Source organism: Lithobates pipiens, unplaced genomic scaffold, assembly GCF_037356315.1.
Source record: "Lithobates pipiens isolate NorthernLeopardFrog02 unplaced genomic scaffold, aLitPip1_a1.2 Scaffold_19, whole genome shotgun sequence".
Classification (NCBI taxonomy): Eukaryota; Metazoa; Chordata; class Amphibia; order Anura; family Ranidae; genus Lithobates; species Lithobates pipiens.
In genome coordinates, this window is record NW_027507764.1 from 208,039,404 (window position 1) to 208,066,967 (window position 27,564).

Genomic DNA, 27,564 nt, shown 5'->3' on the forward strand with positions numbered 1-27,564 from the left:
CGCACCAGAACTTTCGAACGGACCCCAAATTCGTATGAACTTTAGAACCCCATTGAAGTCTATGGGACTCGAACGTTCGAAATTAAAAGTGCTAATTTTAACGGCTAATATGCAAGATGCTGTCCTAAAAAGGGTTTGGGGACCTGGCTCCTGCCCCAGGGGACATGGGTCAATGCCTAAAATGTTTTTAAACATGGTCGTTTTGGCGGGAGCACTGATTTTAATGACGATTAAAGTGAAAAAAAAGTGAAATATTCCTTTAAATATCATGCCTGGGGGGTGTCTGTAGTATGCCTGTGAAGTGCCACGTGTTTCCCGTGTTTAGAACAGTCCCTGCACAAAATGACATTAAACGGAAATAACATCATTTAAAACTGCTTGCGTTTTTAATGTTATATCTGGTTCCTGCAATATGGTTGAAAATCATTGAGAAAAAGGGCATGGGTAGCCCTCCCTGCCCATTACCAGCCCCTTTGGGTCTTGTACGTATATTAAGGGGAACCCTGTACCCATATTAAAAAAAGGAAATGCGTGTGGCCCCCAGGCCCTATATACTCAGAACAGCAGTATACAGGTGGTGCAAACAAGACAGGGACTGTGTAGGTTTGTTGTGTTAAGTTGAATCTGTTTGTAATTTTCAACTGGTACATTTTTAAAGTGTAGCTCCAGTCAAAAAAACTATTTTTAAGCTTTTTGGAAAACATAGGGAAGGGTTATAACCCCTGTATAATCTTTTTTCATCTCACTTGCTGTTGTCTCCTTCCGTTTGCAAGTAGGAGATGTTTGTAAGTTGGTTGTTTGAAAGTAGGGGCCTGCCCTATATGCTCTGCTGAAATGGCGGAACAAGGTGTTGGTTTTGCCACAACATTGTAAGCCCTCAAAGTGACTCTTGGTGGGCGCTGGAGCGCCCTGCTGTGAACGATTATATCAAGAATTGTAATTACATGCCATTGTTGAACTGTGGTAGAAAAATTGACCTTTGGTGGTTGTGGTGCTGGTGCCACAACACTATAAGTCCTCACAAATACTCTGGGTGGGCACAGGAATGGGCCCTCCTGTGAAATATTATATCAAGAATTGTAACTACATGTCCCTGTTAAACAGGGGCAGAAAAAGTGGGCCTTAGGCACTGGTGCTGGTGCCACCACACTGCAACCTCTCCCATATACTCTAGTTTTATTGCAGGAATTAGCCCTGCTGCAAAGCATTGCATCAAAAATTGTAATTAAACGCCCCTGTTAAACAGGGGCAGAAAAATTGGGCTGATGGCACTGGTGCTGGTGCCACCACACTGCAACCTCTCCCATATACTCTAGTCTTATTGCAGGAATTAGCCCTGCTGCAAAGCATTGCATCAAAAATTGTAATTAAATGCCCCTGTTAAACAGGGGCAGAAAAATTGGGATGATGGTATCACCCAGAACCAGAAATGTTCTTCCAACATATCAGCGGAGGAGGAAGAGGATAGACAATCAACATAACAGGACAGTCACTCAGCATCAGCATAGGCAGTCTTGAAGGGATGTGATATTTCAAAAAAAATTATTCGGTTACATCAGCTTCAGGTGCTTGGTAGCTGTGGGTTATCCAAGACTGATTCATCTTGATGAAGGTCAGTCGATCAACTGATTCGGTGGACGTGCGCACCCTGTGATCGGTAACAAAGCCACCAGCAGCACTGAAGGTGCGTTCCGAAAGAACGCTGGATGCAGGACATTCCAGTAGCTCAATTGCATACTGTGCAAGCTCTGGCCAGTGATCCATCCTCGAGACCCAGTAAGCCAGAGGATTTTCGGTGGGAAAGGTGTCCAAGTCTGACCTTGCCCCTAGGTATTCCTGCACCATGTAAATCAGACGCTGGCGATGGGTGCTGGAACCGATCATACCTTGGGGCTGCGGACTAAAAAATTGTCTGAAAGCATTAGTCAGACGGCCACCTTCTCCACCGCTCCTTCTGACCGATGCCTTAGCAACACGTTGTCCAGGACCAGGAGTTTGTAACCTCCCAGTCTCTAGGAACGCGTTGCACAGACCTTTCTGCAAGGCCTCCCGGAGATGTCTCATCCTCTGCTCCCTCTGCGATGGAAAGATAAGGTCGGCAACCTTACCCTTGTACCGTGGATCAAGGAGAGTGGCCAGCCAGTAATGGTCCCTCTCCTTGATCCGAAGAATATGAGGATCCTTCCGCAGGCTATGCAGGATCAGGGAGGCCATGCAGTGTAGGTTAGCTGAGGCATTCGGTCCGGAGTCCTCTGGGTCACTAAGGACAATATGATCCGCAGCTACCTCCTCCCAGCCACGTACAAGTCCACGGGTTTCTTGGGACTGTAAATCATCCCTACAAGACTGCTGCTGCTGCTGATGCTGAGTGCCAGCCTCCACCTCCATGCTGACACAATCATCCTCCTCCTCCTCTCCCTCCTCCTCATCCTCTTCCTGTGTGATGGGTGGCACAGCAGGAACACTGTCTGGATAAAGGGGGCCTTGAGAGGCAAGGAAGTCCTCCTCTTCTTGCCTCTGTTCTGCCTCAAGTGCCCTGTCCATTATTCCACGCAGCGTATGCTCCAAGAGGTGGACAAGAGGTACAGTGTCACTGATGCATGCACTGTCACTGCTCACCATCCTTGTGGCCTCCTCAAACGGTGACAGGACAGTGCATGCATCCCTGATCATGCCCCACTGGTGTGGTGAGAAAAAACCGAGCTCCCCTGACCCTGTCCTGGTGCTGTAGTCACACAGGTACTCATTGATGGCCCTCTGCTGCGTGTGCAGCCGCTGTAGCATGGCCAACGTTGAGTTTCACCTGGTGGGCATGTCACATATAAGGCAGTTCTTGGGCAGGTTCAACTCCTTTTGGAGCTTAGCGAGCCGAGCACAGGCATTAAATGATCGGCGGAAATGCACACAGACTTTCCTGGCCTGCTTCAGGACATCCTGTAAGCCCGGGTACCTGCCCAAGAACCGCTGCACCACCAGGTTAAGGACGTGAGCTGCACAGGGCACATGGGTCAGTTGTCCCTGTCGGAGGGCGGAGAGGAGGTTGGTGCCATTGTCACAAACCACCATTCCTGGCTTAAGCTGGTGTGGCGTCAACCACCTCTCGGCCTGCCCCTGCAGAGCTGACAAAACATCCGCCCCAGTGTGGCTCCTGTCCCCCAAACAAACCAGCGAAAGCACGGCATGGCATCGTTTTGCCTGCGTACTTGCGTAGCCCCTGGAACGCCTACGGAGCACCGCTGGTTCTGAGGACAGAGCACTGGAAGAAGCCATGGAGGAAGAAGAAGAGGAGGGGGTGGAGGAGAGAGGTGTGTCACAACCAATAGTAGCATTTTGGAGGCGTGGTGGCGGAACAACCTTCAACACTACTGCACCTTGTCCTGCATCCTTCCCAGCTGCCAGAAGAGTGACCCAATGGGCCGTGAAAGACAGGTAACGTCCCTGTCCATGCCTGCTGGACCATGAGTCAGCGGTAATATGCACCTTACCGCTGACCGCCCTGTCCAGCGAGGCAAGGACATTGCCTTCCACATGCCGGTAGAGAGCCGGAATCGCCTTCCGTGAGAAAAAGTGGCGTTTGGGGACCTGCCACTGAGGAACCGCACATTGTATAAACTCCTGGAAGGGGGCCGAGTCTACCAACTGAAAAGGCAGCAGTTGAAGTGCTAGCAATTTAGCCAAGCTAGCATTCAACCGCTGGGCATGTGGATGGCTGGGAGTGAACTTCTTTCGCCGGTCCAGCAGCTGGGGCAGGGACATTTGCCTGCTATAATCGGACGTGGGTGTACTGCTAGCAGAGTGCCCGGAAGCACTTGGCTGTGCCACACCTAATTCTACACCTTCATTCCTCTCAGAGCAGGTTTCAGAGAGAACTGAAGGTCTAGTGGGGTTGGAGATGCCAGCTGATGAGGAGCAAGGAGAGGTCCGCTTTGTTCTTTGGTGTGGGTCTTTGAGGTACGCTTGCCAACGAGCTGCATGGCAGGTCAACATATGTCTGGTCAAGCATGTGGTGCCCAAGCGGCCGATGTTTTGGCCACGCAAGATACGCTTGAGACATATGTTGCAAATAGCAGCAGTGCGATCTGATGCACTCGTCTCAAAAAAGGCCCACACCAAAGAACTTTTAGAATAACGTGCAGAGGCAGCGCCCTGCACAGGCGAAGCTCTGTGGTGTGATTCAGTCGGTGTGCTGCCCCTAAGCTGGCCCCCGGAGGGCATCCTGCCTCGTTGGACATGTGCCTCCTCCTCCTCCCCTCTCCTACCAGGCACCCACGTGGAGTCAGTGCCCTCATCATCCCCTCCCTCTTCATCGCTGTAGCAAACCTGGCAGTATGCTGCAGCTTGTGGAACATGACTGCCAGATTGCTGTCCTTCTTGAGCATCCCCTCTCTCTGCATTCACGCTACTGCCTTCCTCTAGCTGAGTATCATCATCAGAGCCTACAAAACACTGGGCATCCTCCTGGAGCATGTACCCAACACTGTGCTCAAAGAGTTCAGGAGACTCCTCAGGAGGACGTGGTGGGTCTAGGGAAGGAGTCACTGATGATGACATTGAGACGAGGGAAGACGATGCGTTGGCAGCTGCTTTGCTAGTACCCTGAGACTGGGTGAGAGAGGATGAGAAGGATGAAGAGGGCTTGGTCATCCACTCTACCAAGTCGTTGGCATGTTGCGGCTCAACATGTCCAGCTGCCGAAAAGAAGGACAAGCGTGTCCCATGGCCACGTGCTGATGATGACGATGCACCGCGTCCACGACCAGCACTGTTGTCTCTAGACACAGAGCCTGCTTCCCCTCTTTTATCGGCTTGCGCCTGTCTGCCTCTCCTTGCTGGCCTTCCAGACATAGTAATGGCCTGAAGGGAGTTGGGTAAAACAGCAATTGAGTAATGTATATTGTGCTGGAGGCACACAACACCCACTAACTCCTGCAGATGCCTTTATTATAGAACACCAGCAATAAAGGGTAGATAAAGGGGTATACTGTACTGGAGGCACACAACACCCACTAAGCCCTGCAGATGGCTCTATTAGAGAACAGCAATAAAGGGTAGATACAGGTGTATATTGTGCTGGAGGCACACAACACCCACTAACTCCTGCAGATGCCTTTATTATAGAACACCAGCAATAAAGGGCAGATAAAGGGGTATACTGTACTGGAGGCACACAACACCCACTAAGCCCTGCAGATGGCTCTATTAGAGAACAGCAATAAAGGGTAGATACAGGTGTATATTGTGCTGGAGGCACACAACACCCACTAACTGCTGCAGATGCCTTTATTATAGAACACCAGCAATAAAGGGTAGATAAAGGGGTATACTGTACTGGAGGCACACAACACCCACTAAGCCCTGCAGATGGCTCTATTAGAGAACAGCAATAAAGGGTAGATACAGATGTATATTGTGCTGGAGGCACACAACACCCACTAACTCCTGCAGATGCCTTTATTATAGAACACCAGCAATAAAGGGTAAATACAGATGTATACTGTGCTGTGCTGGAGGCACACACAACTTCCAATAACTCCTGCAGATGGCAGATGGCTCAAATAGAGAAGAGCTATGTAGGTGGATATAGCGGTGTGTACTGGGTACAGAGCACGCAGACAGCACGCACAAGCTCCTAACACTGACTGCAAGCTCTATTATAAAAGATAGATATATCGCTAGCTATATAGGTGAGGTGAATATAGCGGTGTATACTGCGGTCAGGGCACGCAGACAACAACCACTACAGAAGAGCAAGATCGAAAAATCGGCCGATAACGATCGGTGTATACTGTGTTGAAGGTACACAGAACACCCACTAACTGCTTCAGACGCCAACACACTACACAAGGCCGCCGCGCTGGCGGCCTTATATAGTGTGGGGCGTGTACTACACAGCCTGAGCTATGATTGGCCACAGGCATCTTGCCTGTGGCCAATCATGGCTCCCCTCGCTGCCGGCACTGTGATTGGCCAAGCATGCGGGGTCACAGTGCATGCTTGGCCAATCATGAGCCAGCAATGCACTGCGCCATCGCAGTGCATTGTGGGCCGTGAGCGCCACACGAATTTGGCACAAACGGCCCATCAATATGGGGACAAGGTGCTTTGAGGCGGGGGGAGGGCAAAGCCACAATAGCGGAGTAAAGGACTGCATATCCGCAGATATTGTAGCATCCGCTGAATGATAGATGACCATTGACCAAACAAACCACCTGTAGCCTGTCAGTGTTCCTGGGGAAACAGTAAGGTGGATGATAGTTCCCGAATGGGAGATGGATGCAGAGACTCAATCAGAAAATGAAATGCATTGTTATACTCACTCTCAGCAAAAGGTTGTAAAGGCAGCATACTTTCTCTTCAAGGCTAGATTGCCAATTACGTACCTCCAGACAGTTCACTCACGGAGTATGGGGAGCAGAGGGATCTTTACTGAGATAACTGGTGGGCCGCAGCTGCTGCACATTTATACAACTCCCATGTTCCACTGTTCCCAGAGCGCGGTCCGCACCACAGGCTGGAGCGAAAGCGAGGCAGTGGTGTCAGCTAGGTGCTTGGGAAGGTGTCTGATGCTCAGAGGAGTGATGTCAGTGCACTTCACTGGGAACCCCCAGCTTCTTCAAGCCTGATAATAATAATTATTTTTATTACGTTTGGGAGTGTCATTCTTGGCTTTGTCATATAGAATAAAATATCATCAGCATATGCTACAACCTTGTGTGATTCTTCTCCCACCTTCATTCGTCCTATATCCACACTATTCTGCAAGGTTGCTAAAAAAGGTTTCAACGACAGTACGTACAGGAGGGGCGAAAGCGGGTACCCTTGTCTTGTTCTGGTAAACATCTCAAAGGGAAGGACATATTTCCATTGACTTTTACCAACGCTATAGGGTGGTTGTATACATTTTATTGCAGTGGATCATTTTTGGCCCTAACCCCAAATCTCTTAATGTATCCATCATGAATCCCCAGTCTACTCTGCCAAATGCCTTTTCCGCATCTATTGGCAGAAGTTATGCTGGGGAATCCATATTTCTTTCTTTTCATAGCATTAGTAATGTTCTTATACTGTTCATTTTCCTTCTCTCTCCTTATAAACCCTGTTTGATCTGCATAGATCCATTCCGACATCAATTCCTTCATTCTTGTTGCTAGGACTTTTTCATATAGTTTTGTATCTGCATTCAACAGTGCTATTGGTCTATAATTAGAACAGATTGTTATGTCTTTTCCTTCTTTAGGAATTACCGCAATATATGCAATGATTTTTTTCTCATCTCCTCTTCTAATTTATTCAGATATTCACATATTTTTGGTATTAGTTGTTCCTTAAATCTTTTATAGTATCTAATTGTAAACCCATCGGGACCTGGGCTCTTCCCTGATGCTGTGCTATTTATTGCTGTTCTTATTTCTTTCTGTGTTATTCGATCTTCTAGGGCAGGGATATGCAATTATTGGACCTCCAGCTGCTGCAAAACTACAAGTCCCATCATGCCTCTGCCTCTGGGAGACATGCTTGTGGCTGTCAGAGTCTTGCTATGCCTGATGGGAGTTGTAGTTCTGCAACAGCTGGAGGACCGCTAATTGCATATCGCTGTTCTAGGGCCTGCAATCTTTCTGCTGAGATTTTAGGTCATTTTGCATCTCTTAAGTATTCTTGTATTTTTTGTTTTCTTATTTTTTCTGCTTCTTGTGCCTCTTTATTCCTTACCGCATATAGGACACTATAATATGTTTGGAAGGCCTTTGCAATTTCTAAAGTTTCATATACCATCTCTCCTTTGTTATTTTTAATCTTTTCTATGTAATTTAATGCTTTTTGAATTTTTAAGGTTTTTACAAGGTATTTCCCTAGTTTATTACAACCTTTATACCTATCGTCTGCTACTTTATTAAATACTTTTCCTGTTTCTTGTTCCATTAAATCATTTAGCTGGTTTCTTTTCATTGTTAGTGTCTATTGTATTTGAACAATCCCTTTTTATGCATCTGTTCCAACTCGAATATTTCCTTAATCATATTTTCCATATTTCTTGTTCTTTCTTTCTTTTTTTTAACCCCTATACAGATCAGTTTCCCCTAATATAGGCTTTATGCGCTTCCCATATAGTGGCCTTTGTGACCGCCGGTGTGTCATTCAGCAGGAAGCATTGTTCTATTACATTTTTTATTGTTTTTTCTACCTCTGTGTCTTCCATCAGATCTTTATTGAACCTCCACATACTTGTCTTATTTTCTATTCCTTTAAGCATCAGCTTCATCACTACTAGAGCATAATCCAAGATCGATATGATCCCAATAGATGTTTCTACCGTGTTGATCCTGGTAGGCCCCGGATTCTCAAGTTCTTCCTTCTGTTTCTGTTCTCCTGATCTTATAATTTATATGCCAACTCCCTTTGACCATTCTTTAAGACTTCAATTTCTCCTTTTATATCTTTTAAAACTTGTATATGGTTGTCTAATCTCTTTCCAGTCTCTTTCACTCGCTCCAATACATGCCCCATATCATTATGTATTTTCGCCATTTCGTTTTTTTTCTAGGTTGGCAAACATAGATGTAACTTCTATTTTTGTGGGTAGTTGGTCATTCAAGTGTTGGTCTTCCCCTTTATGGGTCACGTTCAAGTTCTTGATCTATTCTAGACTGTTTGAGTATGCTTGTATCGGATGATAATCTACTTTGTCCTTTTTTTTTCTTTCACTTCTACTTGTCTCTCCCGAGTTCATTGTTACTTTTCTATTAGTTGCTTTTCAGAGGTTCCTTCTTGGGACATATTTTTTTCAATGGGTCTGGGCTTAGGCTTATTCTGGGTAGTTTTGCCACTGTCCCTCCTTTTGCTGTTCTTCCCTGCATGTTATTATGTTTATTTATTATCAGCTCTCCTTCTTTGTCCCCCCCCCCTTTTTCCTTTTCCTTCCTTCCCCCCTTTTTTCTTGGATTTTTTAATGGTCTTTCCTTTATTGTCTTTCACTTTTTAGAATTGGTGTACTGACAGTCGTTCACCGTTATATATGCATTATAAGTCCATTTTGTTTAAATCTATGCATATAAAAAAAGAAAGTTGGGGGGGGGGGGGGGGACTCACAGCCTCTGCTCCCAATTCTGAGATGTATACGGATCTGGGGACATGCTGACAGGTAGGCCCCTGAAGCGTCCTCTGTCTGGCTGTCTTTCCTTACTCCTCATTCTGGGGGCGTTGCTGGCTGGTTCCACAGTGCTCCTCTCTCCACTTCGTCTCCTGCCGAGACCAGGTCCCTGCGCTCCCACCAGGTCCCCGCCGAGTTGGCTGGTCTGGCCACACACTGTCTCACTGAGAGCCCAGCAAGTCACTTCTATCCTCCCTCCAAACTCCCCTGAGGACTGCCAAGTGTGGCCGAGACTCCTCGACTGCTCTCTCCTCTTTCTGCTTCCAGGTTCGGGCTGGCTTCAATCTCTCCCTCCGTGCTTGGACCTGCCCATGAGCCAAGCACTCGTCGCTCCGGGTTTGCGGTCCCCTCTCCTCTTTCTTCCCAGCGCGGGGTCCCTGGTCCATCTGGGTCTCACTCAGAAAAGTTTGTGGCAAAAAAGGGGGTGAGGCTGGGGCCTATTTAGGGCTGCCCCGCTTTCTTCATTGAAGGGATGGAAAAGCCTGGATCTCCTAGCATGAGCTCTCTGCTAGTGCTATGTTTAGGCTCCTCCCTCAGGCCAATATGTATTCTGCTACATATTTATAGGGGATATATTTATGGCATTTTTACAACAGATGTCCCCATCAGAGTCCTCCTTTACATCAGATGTCCCCATCAGAGTCCCCCTTTACATCAGATGTCCCCATCAGAGTCCCCCTTTACATCAGATGTTCCCATCAGAGTCCCCCTTTTCATCAGATGTTCCCCTTTACATCAGATGTCCCCATCAGAGTCCCCCTTTTCATCAGATGCCCCCATCAGAGTCCTCCTTTACATCAGATGTCCCCATCAGAGTCCTCCTTTACAATAGATGTCACCATCAGAGTCCTTTTTTACATTAGATGTCACCATCAGACCCCCCCCCTTTACATTAGATATCCCCATCAGAGTCCTCCTTTACATTAGATGTCACCACTAGTGTGCCCCTTTACATTACATGTACCATCAGATCAGTGTCCTCCTTTACATTAGATGCCACCATCAGAGTCCTCCTTTACATTGGATGTCACCATCAGATCAGAGTCCTCCTTTACATTAAATGTCACCATCAGAGCCCCCCTTAACATTACATGTCACCATCAGATCAGTCCTCCTTTACATTAGATGTCACCATCCGAGCCCCCCTTTACATTAGATGTCCTCATCAGAGTCACCCTTTACATTAGATGTCCCCATCAGAGTCCCCCTTTACATTAGATGTCACCATCAGATCAGAGCCCCCTTACATTAGATGTCCCCATCAGAGTCCCCCTTTACATTAGATGTCACCATCAGATCAGAGTCACCCTTTACATTAGATCTCCCCATCAGAGTCCCCCTTTACATTAGATGTCACCATCAGATCAGAGCCCCCTTTACATTATATGTCACCATCAGATCAGAGTCTCCATTTACATTAGATGTCACCATCAGATCAGAGCCCCCCTTTACAATAGATGTCCCCCCACTCCGCCCTCGTACTCACAGCTCTCACACAAATTGCCTGTCATCCACCTTCAAAGCTGCAGGGATGAGTCAGAGAAACCAGAAGTGAAGGCACAGGAATCACCAATCAGGGCCGGACTGGCCTACTGGGATACTGGTACATTTCCTGGTAGGCTGCCTGCCCTGGGGCTGCTTTGGATCTATGGCTATGCTGTGGCTGCAGGGCAGCACTCCCCTCCCTCCTTCTCACGCACAGTGGGAGACCACTGTGTCACGGAGCTGTGCAATGTTCGGCCACGCTATGACAAAAGTCCCGCCCTCTTCCTAGACCAGTTTGTGTGATAGACGCAGTGTTCTGTCTATCACACAAGCTGGTCTAGGAGGGGAACAGGACTTTTGTCATAGCACAGCCAAACATGATTTCACACTGAGCTCCGTGACACAGCAGTAAGGCTGCAATGATGAACATGTGAGGCTGCAATGATGGGCACGCTGAGACTGCAATGATGGGTACAGTGAGGCAGCATGGACTGGCGCAGAGGCTGCATTGATGGGCACATTGAGGCTGCATTTGATGGGCACTGGTGAGGCTGCATTGATCTCTTGTATCATGTCTGCAGTCTCTGACCATCTCTTTTACCATGTTTGCAGTCTCTGACCATCTTCTGTATCATGTCTACATTCCCTTAACATCTTTGGTATCATATCCTCAGTCTCTAACCATCTCCTGTAATATGCCTGCAGCCTCTGACATCTCCTGTACCATGCCCACAGCCTCTGACATCTTGACATCTCCTGTACCATGCTGCCGACAGCCTCTGACCATCTCCTGCAATATGCCCACAGCCTCTGACCATCTCCTGTACCATACCCACAGCCTCTGACCATCTCCTGTAATATGCCCACAGCCTCTGACCATCTCCTGTACTATGCCTGCAGCCTCTGAGCATCTCCTGTAATATGCCCACAGCCTCTGACCATCTCCTGTACCATGCTCACAACCTCTGACCATCTCCTGTAAAATGCCCGCAGCCTCTGACCATCTCCTGTAATATACCCGCAGCCTCTGACATGTCCTGTACTATGCCCGCAGCCTCTGACCATCTCCTGTACTATGCCCAAAGCCTCTGACCATCTCCTGTACTATGCCCGCAGCCTCTGACATCTACTGTAATATGCCCACAGCCTCTGACCATCTCCTGTAATATACCCGCAGCCTCTGACATGTTCTGTACTATGCCCGCAGCCTCTGACCATCTCCTGTACTATGCCACAGCCTCTGACCATCTCTTGTCTTATATCATGTCTGCAGTCTCTGAGGGAGTCTGGAGAGGAGTCAAGAGTGGGGGCGCCGCTGGGATGGGGGTCATGGGAGAAGTCAGACATGTGTGGACTGTGGAGAGGAGAAAACCAGAGCCACCAAGCTGGAGCCAACTGACTGATCCCGCCAGGCCAGCCTGAGGGGGGTCACTGATGTAAGGGGAGAGTGAAAACAATAATGTAAGGGGGCACTGATATAAAGGTTTTCCCCTTATATCAGTAACCCCCCTCTTACCTTAATGTATTTTCTGCATAAGGTGGTCTCTGGTCTCCAGAGTCCCCCTCCCACCTCACATTCCCAGAGTCACAGGTGTCCCCCTTGATGATTGCTTCACTTTTACTACTTTTAACAGAAATTTGTTTTTTTGCTAGCCCAATGTGCTTTCATATCTGTCTTATCTATATATAATACGCTCTTCAAATGTGCTTTAAAATGCATGGTTTTCCTTTTCATGAACAAGAAAATAATGACGTTGGGCTAGTATAAAAATGCTATGGGGCTGGTATGAAATTATTTGCAGAGCTGGTTTTTATTCCCAGTCCGGGTCTGCCGCCAATCACTCACCACAGCAGGAAACAATGATAGAGGGAGTGTTCAGGGCGCAGAGCTCAGCGCCCTGAGGACTTTCTAAAGGAAGCCAATATAGCTTTTTTTCAATCACGATTGCAAACACGTCATGCTTCTCATAGCAGCTGTGTGTCTGGCGCCCTGCACACACTTAAAGTATTTTTTTATGACGAGTAGCTTTGGGGTGAGGGGGGGGCGGCACCCCTGTGCCCCCTATGGGTGGGCCGCCACTGATCAAAGGGTTAAGTGTGTTTCCTCAGTGTGTTTCTAACTGTGTGGGAGGATGGGCTCACTGCATGGACACTCTGATCCGTGTTCCTGATTAGCAGGAACACTAGATGAGAGTGTCCATGCCTGACAGCATGGCAGTCTGCTTGTATACATCGGCAGACCGCCTTTCTGTCTCTGTGAGGAGCGATCGTGGGTGGCTCGCCCTGTGGCCAATCAGCGTGCGATCATTGCTCTGATGACCAGCGCGACCCCAGCGACAAAATCATGTACATGTGCGTGATTTCACGTAATGGAGCAGCCTTTCCACAGCATATGTACAACAGACAGTCAGGAAGTGGTTAAAGTGACATTAACTACTTGCTGACCACCCCATGAAAATTTACTGTGTGGTAGTGTCTCCTGTGCCCAGAATCACGTTCAGGTACATGATTTTGCACTTCCAGATCTGGGGAGCGCACACACACCACTGGTGACCCACTCTAGCTGTGATTGGACAAAGCAGGAGCCAATCAGCGGGTCCAGCGGACCCGATGTCCACTGGGACCCACCGATCATTCCCGAGAGAGCCAGAACAGTGGTCTGCCTATGTAAACAAGGCGGATCGCCATTCTGTGAAAAGGGAAGATAGAGATCCTGTGTTTTTGCAAAACAGATCTCTGTCTTCCCACAGTTAATCCACCCCACACATAGCTAGCAAGCACACCCATAGAACACATTTAACCCTTTGATCTCCCCTGATGCTAACCCCTTCCCTGACAGTCATTAGTACAGTGACAGTGCATATGTTTGAGCACTAATTACTGTATTGGTGTCACTGCTCCCCAAAAAAGTGTCACTTAAGCCCCGTACACACGAGAGGACTTATGTCCGTCAGACTTCCGAAGGAGTTCCGTCGGAGTTCTGCTGGAATTCCGACGGAGTTCTGACAGACTTTTCGGCCGAGCGGACTTGGCCACACACGATCACACTAAACTCCGACGGATTCGAACGTGATGACGTATGACTCGGCTCGAATAAGGAAGTTCATAGCCAGTAGCCAATAGCTGCCCTAGCGTCGGTTTTAGTCCGTCGGAGTAGCATACACACGAGCGGATTTTTCAAAGGGGACCGGGTCCGGCGGAGTTCCTTCGGAAAAATTTGAAGCATGTTCCATATTCTAAAGTCCTTCGGACTTTGGCGAGTCAAAAGTCCGTTGCAGCCCACACACGATCGGATAGTCTGACGGACTCAGTCCTTCGGACTTTGGATGTTGAAAAGTCCGCTCGTGTGTACGCGGCATTAGTGTCTGATTTGTCCGCTGCAATATCACTGTCCTGCTATAATTTGCCGATCACCATCATTACTAGTAAAAAAATAAAAATAAATACAAATTCCTTAAAAATATCCCATAGTTTGTAGATGCTATAACTTTTGCGCAAAGCAATCAATATACGCTTATTGGGATTTTCAGATCACAGCAGCAAAAAAAAAAAAAAAAAATCGTGTTTTTTCAACAGGCTAAGAGCAATAGAAGTTACTTTTTAAAGTGTAAGTAATCCCTCCTATCATTTTCAGCCCAGGAAGCTGCCATCTGTGCCTCTGTGTTTAATCTTCAACTGCCATGATACTGCACATGTGATCAGTTATGACATCATTATAAAATACATGTGTAAGGCCTAATACAAAATACATATGTAAAGTCTATTACATCTAGATGTGTTATGCCTTTTGCAGCAGGAACCTTTCCATGGAAATAGAATTTGAATTTGGCAGCTATATCACATTTTTCAGTTGTTCCCTGGATCAGATTTGTAAGTGGATTCCATTGGTGTTATGCAGGAAATTCCATCAGGGCAGAGAAGAGAGCATAATACAACACTTCTAGGTTTAATTTTATGTGAGATATTTTATATATATATATATATATATATATATATATATATATATATATATATATATATATAATATCCAGTGTGAAAATAAATGTTTATTTCAGGTAAGAGGTGCATATAATCGAATGGCAATTTTAGCAGGTTCATAAAATGAATGCAACGATCAATGGCCGATAACATAAACCCTCTTATCCTTTAAATTCTTTTACATCCTTTTCCTATTTCATCAATTGAAAGGATGTTTGGTGATGATGACATAATTTTTCAGGATGTAATCTGATGAAGATGTTTGTTTTAGAACCGAAAAGCACATGGTGATTCCATAATATTTTAATCAGAATTGAGTGATTCCATATTTTTTTTCTGCTTGATCTGCAAAAACAGTTGCAACTGACTACAGTTTTCTTTTTTGTTTTCTTCTTTTAAGTGTTTCTTAAAGCCAGAAGGTTGGACTGTTAAATGAAAGTACTTTTGAGGCATACCTTTTGCCAGGGGTTGTAGTATATTTATTCACTGATTGCTGTGTGTGTGTTTGTGTGTGTGTGGGTTCGCTGATTTTGGATGCGACAGCAGCTGCAGGGGAGAGAAACCACCACCCACTGTCACATGGGAAGGGTTTGAGGGGGTCAAGAGGGTTAGGTACTGAAACAGAGTACACCCTAAAGACAGGTGTAACTCTAACACACAGTATTTCAAAGGTGAACTTTTAAAACACATTCTGATTTGTCCTCTAGAAGCCAAACTAATTTGTTCTCTAAGATGGTCACATTTGTATGTACCCAACTATCGTGGCAGTGCAGTAATCTGGGATGGTGCATGTCACCCAGGATTCTCAACTAGGTAGGTTAAGGGACTCCAGGATGCTTGTTTTATTTGAAGGAAACAGTTTTTTCTTCCATGGTTAGTAGTACCCGGTTTGGGACCTGGAGCCTGGAAATTTCGTAGTGAGAGGAAATCTCCAATCCTGGGACCAGGTTTTAGTACAAGCCAGCACACTGATTATGCAGGTGTGTGCTGGGCTTTTTGGAGAAACAGGACCAGGGTTCAGGGTTCTGGGTTCCAGGTGCAAGAGAGTAGTCACAAGGATGCATGTCTGCACGGTGCAGTCTTATAGAACAGATGGACGGCCTAAGCCTAAGGGCAGGAACAAGTGCCAAAGGTATAGAGTATGTACGGAAGTAGTATGTACGGAAGTACAGGGACATTGTTATATAGTAAAGAGGAAAAAGGCACAAAGCCTCAGCAGCGGAGAGAGAGCCAGGTGGCTGAATAGTACCTTATATTGTGTTGATGGTAGAAACCCCCTGCATAGGCAACTGTTCTGCCGTTGGACTTTGTTTTTTTCTTTAATAAAAGTGGACCAACAAACCCTTAAAAGGCAAAACTGGCATGGTCTCTACTCACTGGTGAGCTCTACACTTTAGCGAAATGATCCGCAAACACCACATTATGTATACAAATAGAGTGATGCATGCCATACATCTATACATTATATTTCCAGATACATTATCATGTGCTAAAATGTGACCCTTAAACACAATTTAGCAATCAGCATGAGAATCTTTGTGCACACAAAGCGTCTTTTTTTTCAATGAACTGTAGAAACAGCACAGTGCTGACTGCATATTTCTAAAACAAGTAAGCATTTGATTTATTTCAGAACAGTACAATATAGATTCTGTTTGACTAAAGGCACAGTACTTTGTACTTGGGCACTGTTTTTGGTTTAAAGCTGAACTCTAGAGATTATATTTTTTTGCATAATTACATTGGTCCCGATTGGTTCAAAGAAAGTATGTATCACTATTATCCAGGAGATGCTGTAAATCACCATAATAGCCCACGCTATGTACAATGGGAGTCATGATCTTCTGAGTTCTGTATGAACGACTTCTCCTCTGCACACGGACCACAGGGAGTCACTCAATGGGCAACTCAACCATTTATAGTACGTTCTCTATTTGGATGAGGTGGAGAGGAGGAGCAGTATTGCCACAATCTCCACCTTGCCTTGTATTCATAGAAAAAGAAAACAGCGTTCTATGAATTGCGGAGGTACAGAGTGAGCACCCAATTATATGTAGTCAGTGTGAGTGGAAGCTACATGCACAAAACCCAAAAGATCATGGCCCCTGGATAATTCCTGGAGTTCAGTTTTAGGTGGAAATCTGACCAGATGTAAAAAATATGTGGGAAATGGTTAGATCCCCTATCAGGTTTTTATCACGGTCTATATCCACATTTCCTCCTGCATTCCCCTTACTTCCTCTTCTGCTGACTGGAGTTACCTAGGACAAAAAGGGAAATGCCCTCAACGGGTAAACAGCAAGAAACACATCAGTAATTGTTGCCACCTGTCACAGAAGTAAGAGACAATTTCCTAAATTACTCTCCGATACAACAAAAAAAATAAAACAAAACAAAAGTTCCAATACTTCCATACTTTTTGGATAGACTTCCTTGTTAACTTGACCCTGTCACTTGCTGAAAAAGAACTCTGTCTGGTAAAAAATTATTTTGATACTTACCTGCACTACTGGCAGCAGCAGAAGCCAGTGAAAGGAAGCATAGAGTGCAGTGGAGCATCAGGCAATCCACAGTCATGGGAGAATCAGATGTAGAAGATTCTCCAGGCAGTAGTAGTCATTGGATGCAGATAAGAACCATGTTTTGCGGCAGCGGGACAGGCAGGATATTGTTCATTGCTGTGTATGGATGACAAGGTGCCTACAAGACCGATAGTAATCTACACTACCTGCATGTATCATTAGGCTGTGTTTTGGCACCTAAAATTGATTCCTAGAAACAACTGTCAAGTATAGACATACATAATGCATATTAATGAGCTTCTCTACCCTTGTCCTATTGATATCTACATTGGCCATTGGGCAAAAATGCATCCCTTCAAATATTAATGTATCCATATTTTCTCTATGGTGACGTCTTTGCGCTTAACTTCCTAGGTTTGCATTTCTGCTGTGAACATTATACACAGTATGCCTGTCCCGTCTAGATTATATTTCGAAATATTATATTATGCAACTGGAGGTGCTGGAACACTCATTGATTGGAACAGGTTGGCATGAAATATGGCATTTATGGCAGGGAGATCTTGCCATATTTCCAAATTCCATATTCTGAGTTTTAAGATTCAAATTCCCAAGTTCCAAGCTTTGAGTTCTGTATTCCAATCCAGAGTTCCACATTCAGATTTTGAGTTCAGTATTCCATTTTTTGAGTTCCATGTTCCATTTTCTCCTGGCACAAAAAAGAAACTAAAGACTGACTCAACCCAACAAGATCCCCCTATATACATATATACTGTATCACTTTGGGTTGACTACCCTTAAATTTGAACTGTCTAATCTCAACAGGCATATTTTTAAGAACAAACTCATTCCAAACATAATGAATCTCTTTTTGGGAGTCATTTATTTTAGGCATAGTTCGATCACATTTTTAAGCCATCTGGCTTCAGTAGCTTTAAAGGGGTTAAAAGTGCATAGTTAAAAAGTTGAAAATGTTCTCAATGCATACTGTAAAAAAAGCATGCAATCTGCAGGTAATTTCATACATTTCACTGAGAACAAAAAACAAATCTGACAGTATTAATGGTCTCCTGTTGACAGTCTTATGTTATGTTATTGCATCAGTTACCAAGATTCAGTTAAAAATAAAATGTTTACGTAGAGTTTCCTTCTCGTCTGGGTGCAGACTCTTTGTATGGTTCATAAATGTCCACTAAAAGCTGAGACCGATCATAAAAAGCAATGGTTTATCTAGCACAGACTGATATTCTAAAATATCCGGTGTTAACATAAGAGGCGGTGGGCACTTGAAATCAAACTTTAATATCTCAGATATTGAAAGCAAAGGAGTTCTGTTCACAGTTCACAGTCAGAATATTGGAGAAATGTCCTCTCCTGATGAGATAAAAGTGCTTATATTGACTTTTCATCTTTCATGTTTAGAGTTTGCTTCATTGCGTTCCACAGTGACTCCATTCGCTTTTGAAGCCAAGTCCTTTTTGCTGCAGTCTTTCTCCATGTAAAATTCTGCTAGTATAGGGCAGTGCTCTGAAGCTACGCCTCCCCATGACCAGTTGTCTGGAATCCAAGGGTTTGTGAGGCCCTCTCTTACCACCAAGGAGTAACCTGTTGAAAGGGAAATTTAGTGAGCTATAGCAAAAATAAATATATGTTTTCGGGCAGCAAAGAAATGTCAATACTTTCTTGCAACGTACAGTATACTTGATTACGAGGGTACACAACCTGCGGTTTGGGAGTCCTAGAATACATTTTCAGGATTCTCATATTATATAGGTGTCCTTCTGTGTTTTAGGCTCCTTTCACACTTCTGCGACTTAGGAATCCGACTTGTGAGACCCAAAGTCTCAGGACATGTGAAATGCCATATATCTCTATGAGAGCCAGTTCCAATTGACACTACTGACGTAGCTGCAACTTTAGAAAAGATTCCTGCACTACTTTGATCCGACTTTGACACAACTTCAATGCCAGAAAAAGTCACTTCAAAGTCGTATCAAAGTCGGACTCAAAAGTTGCACTGAAAATCATGCAACATTGGAGTTGGTTATTGTGAAATGAGCCTTAGAGGGAACCCTGTATTTAAAAGGTCCTTTCTTAATGGTAGACAAAACATAGGAGTCCAATTAAAATATTAGGTCTACAAGTGGAGCCTATTTGGACAAAATTTGAATAAGCCAACCCTAGGTAATTTAAACTAAGCTTATGAAAGAAAAAGAAATCCAAAGAGGTTACCTTCAGTAAAGAATGAAAAATGATGAGAAGACCCCGAGATTAAAGCCATTATTATTAGTCATATCCAAACCTTGTTTTTTTTTTTGTAAAAGTTGTGCATATCCTTGCCCCATTCCCCTCCTGAGCATGTCTTCCAAATCAATGAAACCAGCCATCACTTTTAGGAAAGGTTTGGATATAAATCCAGTTAGCTATATCCCTGGATCCAAGGGATAACCATTGCATAGTAAGTAAAACGTTTCTTCTTATGTTCACTCTGGTTTACTTTAACACACTATCAACACAATGCAAATAGCAACTAGTATACTACTAGTAACTACTATAATACTAGGCCTCTCCACTCCATGTTGGTATTAAGTATGTGCAGGCCAATGCTCCTCTACATGTCATGAAAGGTGACAGGAGGCAACTCTTAGAAAAACACATTGCCCATGGGACTTGGGGAGAGTTGCACCAAACAAAAATAAATTAATACATCCTTAAAATAATCCAATTTGTATTGACATATATAATTAAAATAATGTTAAAATTCCTTAGAATATATCCAATAACACATACCGTATATACTCGAGTATAAGCCGAGATTTTCAGCCTCTTTTTTGAGGCTGAAAGTGCCCCCCTCGGCTTATACTCGAGTCATCGCTGTCTGCCTGCTCGATCAGCGTGTCGAGCAGACAGACAGCGGACATTCTAACCTTCAAACGCCGCGCCTCCGCCTTCGCCTGTGATAGGCGGAACACTGAATTTCCCAGCAGCCTGTGTTCCGCCTATCACGGACATCGTCTCATCCTCGTACTACGGACGAGGATGAGACGATGTCCGTGATAGGCGGAACACAGGCTGCTGGGAAATTCAGTGTTCCGCCTATCACAGGCGAAGGCGGAGGCGCGGCTTTTGAATTTTAGAATGGCCGCCGAGGCGCCGACGAAGAGCGGCGATCCTGGCAAGGCACGGGACGGAGGCAAGGCAAGGCACGGCACGGCACGGCACGGGACGGAGGCAAGGCACGACACGGGACGGAGGCAAGGCACGGCACGGGACGGAGGCAAGGCACGGCACGGGACGGAGGCAAGGAGGCAAGGCACGGGACGGAGGCTCGGGACACAGGTAGGCTGGACACACACACACACACACACACACACACACACACACACACACACACACGGACACACACACACAGGGATGGATGGATGGATGGAGACACACACACACAGGGATGGATGGATGGAGACACACACACACAGGGATGGATGGATGGATGGAGACACACACACACAGGGATGGATGGATGGATGGACACACACACACACAGGGATGGATGGATGGATGGACACACACACACACACACAGGGATGGATGGATGGATGGACACACACACACACAGGGATGGATGGACGGACACACAGGGATGGACGGACACACAGGGATGGACGGACACACAGGGATGGACGGACACACACACAGGGATGGACAGGCATGTCTCACCCTCGGCTTATACACGAGTCAATAAGTTTGCCAGTTTTTTTGGGGGTAAATTGGGGGCCTCGGCTTATATTCGGGTCGGCCTATACTCGAGTATATACGGTAGTTGTATGATGGCACATACACATAGAAAGATGATTGGTTGCTATCCTTCAACTCGATGTGTTTCATTAAAATAAAGTTTGCTTCTGAAGGAGATAGTAGTATTGGATGCGATCAAAATATAAATGGTGACAACCATAAAAATTGTGCATAAATTCTGTGACAGCTTGTGATTAATACACTAAACAATAGAGTCCATAAGTAAAGTAAGGTGCTAGGCCCAGTAAACCAAAATCTTATGAGACTATAAAATGTTTGCTCATTTGTGTATCAAACTTGAACACCCTGTCATTTGTCTTTTGGGGAGTTGATGACATATATTGGACGTGAGAATTTTACATGTTGAAGGCGTGTGTGGATAATGCAGGAGATGCAGTGATCATCACATCTGGTCTTATTGGTGTAGCAGAAAGGCTGTATTGGTCTTGATGACCATAAGGCTCTGGTGAGTGTATCTGTTTTATCACATGTGGTAGAGCACAGTTTGCTTTTTTGGGAGTGGAGGAGCATTCTTTAACTATATTGCACATAGCATGGTGGATAGGACTGAGAGACTGATTGGAACAACACTGGAGTGTATAGAAGGATTTTAAAGCCTAACCAATGATTTATTTATTCCATATTTTATATATATATATATATATATATATATATATATATATATATATATATATTGCATAATTTCTCACTTTCTACTCACTTTTATCATTTTGTGTCACATTTGTTTTGTTTAAATTACTTTATTACAATTATCTTTGTTATCACCATATTCAATTGGTGTTTATTTGGATAGTAATGTTTTTCACTTTAGCATGAAGCTCATTTGTCTTCATCTTTGATACACAAATGTGAAAATAGTTTATTGCCTCATAAGATGTTGGTTTAATATGATAGCACCTTACTTTACTGATGAACCCTAGTACTATTGGATAGACTATCTGCAGAGAGACCATGTCATCAGTATACTGTAATAAAAAGGAGAGAAACTGAGAAAAATACCAGAAAAAATATCCGCAAGGAAATAAAAGCTTTTTAGAAATACATTGATAGGCTGTTCATATCGAAAGAATTCTATGAAGATTCAGTGGCTGCATCAAAGTAATTAGTCTTGGATGACCAATGGGTCTTTCTCTTTTTTAGGTTAGGCCCCTTTCACACTGGGGCGGTTTTCAGGCGTTACAGCGCTAAAAATAGCGCCTGTGTAGCGCCTGAAAAAAAACTGGCCCCTTTCACTCCAGTGTGAAATCCGGAGGGCTTTTACACTGGAGCGGTGCGCTGGCAGGACAGTGAAAAAAGTCCTGCTAGCCGCATCTTTGGAGCGGTGAAGGAGCGGTGTATTCACCGCTCCTAAACCGCTCCTACCCATTGAAATCAATGGGACAACGCGGCAATACCGCCGGGCGGTTTTAACCCTTTTTCGGCCGCTAGCGGGGGTTAAAACCACCCCGCTAGTGCCCGCAGACCACCGCTAAAATGACGGTAAAGCGCCGCTAAAAATAGCGGCACTTTACCGCCGACTGTACACGAAAGGCCGCGCTTATGGAACAGGTCACAGTCACACAGGGATATATGTGAATGCCTATATCTCCCCCTGACTCTATTGATAATGTATTACTAATTGCAGTATTTTATGAGGTATAGCAGTGTAGAAAATACATATATAAAAGTTGGACCTATTTATATTAGTCACTATGAGGTTGCTGCCTCCCTAAGAACACAATCTGAAACCCAGGTTATGTTTAAAAGTAAAATGGTAATAATGGGCTAATGGCGCTACCTCAAACCTATTGTTTTGTGTTTATATCCAACTAATTCTTTCTATTATTCCAAATTCAACCATGTGCCACTACAAGTCAGTTATATTCCTTACCCTAAAAAAGGTGAGCACGCACAGTTCTTCACTAACGTGATCGAACACTCAGTCAAAATCCCTAAAAAGCACCCACACTACATGTAAAATCCAAGGATCCCAAACAACATTCAAAATAATTTTGTGATAGTAATTTTTGTGATCCCAAAAAATATTAGTATACTATACAGCCGACTACCATACACAGTGTACAAAACCCCTATTCGGGGGAAAGTTTACACTTATAGTCGCACTGCGTTTGTGCAGTTCCTGTGCAATTGCTATCACTGTGCACAATTTATATTACCACTATAATACCCCGTGGATGGAAAAAATATATATTACAATGAAAGAACAAAAACCACCGAGACCATGAAAAATACAAAAAATAAGACAATAAAAAATATAAAAATAGAAAAGTCAAAGGCAGCAAAATAAAAAAATAGTAAATGTGCAGGGTGATTCCTAACCCCCTTACGAATGTGAAAAATACAAAAAACCTGAAAAAAGTGTAAATAAAAATCCAAAAAATATCAATAGATTTATGTATCTATATATATAAGGTCCACAAGAAGTCTCTTATCATGTGCTTTCAACCATGCGATTATTCTTTTTCAAATAACAGGAAGGTGACTTTTGTGATTAAGCCTGCTTATTGGTGACTTCCGTGCTCGTTCCCCCTCAAGGGTTCCCACTCACCGAATCCACGCACCCCCTAGGGGGTATGTTGCCTGTAATCTGTGCTCCACTAGGTTGAGGATTCTTCTACTTAACTGTCTTCAGCTGGTCTTCCCCAGGGTTTATTGGAAATGATGAGAGAAGGAGGCTTTGTTATCCGCCAGTGGGTCCTCAAGAAAGAAAAAATCTGCTCATGGTGTAGTATTCTCAATAACTGACCACTTGAGAGAAAGGGAAACGGGCTACAAAAAAGGTTCTTCAAAAATAGGCTTTCCCAAAATAATAGCTTCTGCAATGATTTATATACCTTATTAATATGTATATAGCAGAGGACTAATGATCACTCAAAATATGTTTTATTACAAAAATGTTATATAATTACAAAAAAGAGATAGACAGATTTCGCATATGCTAAAAAATTAGTTTACAGTGCTTAGTGCAAGGAAACGCTTTTTTACAAAAATGTCCCTTTAAACCAGAAATGCGATCTACAGCAATAGCACTATAAGCCTGTAAGTTTAGTATATATATATATATACCAATAATGTGTCTCAGAAAAGTTTAACAAAAAATGACAAAAACAAAAATAAAATAAAAACCCGAACAGCAGAAAAATATTAAAAAATAAAAAGTAAAAAATAAAATATATCTTAAAAACAACAGTCCTTTTTAGTGCAAACCAGCGCTATACACAGTTGTATGGAGCCTAAGTACCCAATTCTCTGGGGAAAGAAAAACAAAAATTTGATCTAGCATTTATCACCGGATACAATGTACAATATTATGAAATAGAGAAAATAATAAAAAAATATTGGCCTATCCTTCAAGAAGACAAAGTCTTGTCAACAATCCTCCCAAAGAAACCAAGATTTATCTATAGGAGAGCGCCGACACTACGTAACATGCTAGCACACAATGTAGTCGATGGCCCTAAGAATAGTACCTTTCTGGAAGAATTGAAAGGGTTTTATAAGTGTAACAAATGCTTGGCTTGTAGGGCTAGTAAACCCCAACCTCGAAGGAGGAAAACATTTAGATCTAAAACAGACCACACAGAATACAAAATCAGAGAACTCATTACATGTCGCAGTACACACGTGACATATGTGCTGGAATGTCCATGCAATTTACAATATGTGGGCAGAACCACTAGACCACTATACATTAGGATTAGGGAACATGTTAATAACATCAAGAAGGGGTTCCCTAATCATAATGTATCTAGACATTTTGATCTTTTCCATCAAAGAGATCCTTCTAAAATGGTATTTTATGGTATCGATTGCATAAAACAAAACTGGAGAGGGGGCAACATGACCACCCTTATATCTCAGAATGAGACTAGCTGGATATATAGACTGAATACTTTGGCCCCTAAAGGGCTAAATATCGATATAGATCTTAATTGCTTTATAGCAAATCCATAGACAGTAAGGTGGGACATATCTTTGTCCAAGGCTCACTGTCTGCTAGACAGTCCTAGAGCCCCCCCTATATATATATATATGAAATTCTATGTGGTAGGTGTAGGTGAACTGGAATTGCTAAAACGTGGTACATGTAAAATGTAGATTACACCTATCTACGGTTTTTTTGTGTGTGTTCTCTCATCTCCTTTTGATTCATTGTATGGTTTAGTTCCTTAATTGACTATATAATGGACTGAACCAAAAAAGGTGTTTTTAGAGGTTTTTTCAGCGTCAGACATAAAAAATACAAAATAAAAAATTAAAAACCAGATTGATTATAATATAGATACGTACATTGATGATAGCATATGGGTGTATATATATATATGCTTTCAAATATTAATCATTTATAATAGAAATATAGAATAGGATTGAGGATGACCCTATGTCTTAATGATGGCATATATATATATATATTTGCAAAGATTAACTATTCACATTGGAAATGTAGGATAAGGATGAGGCTCTAATTTAATAATATGCGAATAATCAAGTTAAATAAATATAAACCTACTAATGTGAATAAGTAATCTAAGTTCCCCATTTGAGGTTCATAGGATATTATCTGAGAATGAAGAGGTTAATATAGGTATAAAAGCAGGAAGAACCTCTTGAATATTGATAAGAGGTTCATATTTAAAACCTAAAAAATTTATAAAAACTCCCTGACTCACATCAGTTTTACAAGGTAATATCTGGTATATAAAATAGTAAATAGAAATTTCCGTGAAATTACCAGAATGGGATAAGAAATAGGGAAATTAATTCAAGAAATCATAGGAAATTTAATATTGAAAACAGCACCTCCTTGATTTACTATTAAATTCAAAATGACACCGGGTCAAGGTATTGGGACACTCGGGATGAGCAAAATATAGCAAGGATGGTTCCATGCGTATAAACAACTTAGAGGGCAATGTAGAACCTATTTGTTAACTAAATATTTAAAAAACCCCCTTTCCCTGAAATAAAAATCAATATAAGTGAAATAAAATTAATGAGCTAGGTGGGTACATTAAAAATCCTACTAAAAAATATTTCCCCTTTATTCCTGTGAAAGTCCGGTTCTCTTTCTCTTTAAAGAGCATTATGTACAAAGTAAGGAGTATTGAGAATATATCCACTATTATTGTTATGGCCCCTTATGATAATAAAAAAACATAATAAAAAACATTGTTTTAGTATATAAACATTAGTAGTATGATCACAAAGATTAGTCCGTATGAGCTAATGAGGAACGCAATAAGTAAACAAACCGGCAGATCCGCCCAGTTCAGTGATTGGCTGAAGGCTGGGAATGGGCAGTGCAGGCACCTTTAAAGACGTGGTTATGGGTGTACGTGATATCGCTGCTGAGGACGTCTATGACGAAACGCGTCCAGCGTCATTACGTACACCACGTCACTTCCGGTGCGCCTGACCCGGTGGAGCGCAGTTGGAGCGCACGCCGTTCGAATAGGGGATTACCCTTGCGGATGGGCGAACCGGGCTGGTGCTAAAATTTCTTTCAAACCTCCGTCCATAGGAGGAATACTGCTTCATTAAGATAAGTAGTTTTGCATCCAGTATATGGGAAGCCTGTAGTGCCTAAACAAACGGGACCCCCCAGAGAATTGGGTACTTAGGCTCCATACAACTGTGTATAGCGCTGGTTTGCACTAAAAAGGACTGTTGTTTTTAAGATATATTTTATTTTTTACTTTTTATTTTTTAATATTTTTCTGCTGTTCGGGTTTTTATTTTATTTTTGTTTTTGTCATTTTTTGTTAAACTTTTCTGAGACACATTATTGGTATATATATATATATATACTAAACTTACAGGCTTATAGTGCTATTGCTGTAGATCGCATTTCTGGTTTAAAGGGACATTTTTGTAAAAAAGCGTTTCCTTGCACTAAGCACTGTAAACTAATTTTTTAGCATATGCGAAATCTGTCTCTCTCTTTTTTGTAATTATATAACATTTTTGTAATAAAACATATTTTGAGTGATCATTAGTCCTCTGCTATATACATATTAATAAGGTATATAAATCATTGCAGAAGCTATTATTTTGGGAAAGCCTATTTTTGAAGAACCTTTTTTGTAGCCCGTTTCCCTTTCTCTCAAGTGGTCAGTTATTGAGAATACTACACCATGAGCAGATTTTTTCTTTCTTGAGGACCCACTGGCGGATAACAAAGCCTCCTTCTCTCATCATTTCCAATAAACCCTGGGGAAGACCAGCTGAAGACAGAGTTAAGTAGAAGAATCCTCAACCTAGTGGAGCACAGATTACAGGCAACATACCCCCTAGGGGGTGCGTGGATTCGGTGAGTGGGGACCCTTGAGGGGGAACGAGCACGGAAGTCACCAATAAGCAGGCTTAATCACAAAAGTCACCTTCCTGTTATTTGAAAAAGAATAATCGCATGGTTGAAAGCACATGATAAGAGACTTCTTGTGGACCTTATATATATAGATACATAAATCTATTGATATTTTTTGGATTTTTATTTACACTTTTTTCAGGTTTTTTGTATTTTTCACATTCGTAAGGGGGTTAGGAATCACCCTGCACATTTACTATTTTTTTATTTTGCTGCCTTTGACTTTTCTATTTTTCTATTTTTTATTG

The 27,564-nt window shown here is 43.3% G+C and overlaps 1 protein-coding gene across 1 annotated transcript in view; it reads right to left on the reverse strand.

Moving 5' to 3' along the window:
• Positions 1-17,999: 17,999 nt before the first annotated feature.
• The window catches only part of EEPD1 (endonuclease/exonuclease/phosphatase family domain containing 1), a 190,143-nt gene continuing 180,578 nt past the window's right edge, over positions 18,000-27,564 (reverse strand). The window contains exon 7 of the mRNA XM_077491666.1: positions 18,000-18,738. Coding sequence (XP_077347792.1) covers positions 18,539-18,738 — 200 coding nt within the window. The 3' untranslated portion in view covers positions 18,000-18,538. The remainder of the gene's footprint in view (positions 18,739-27,564) is intronic.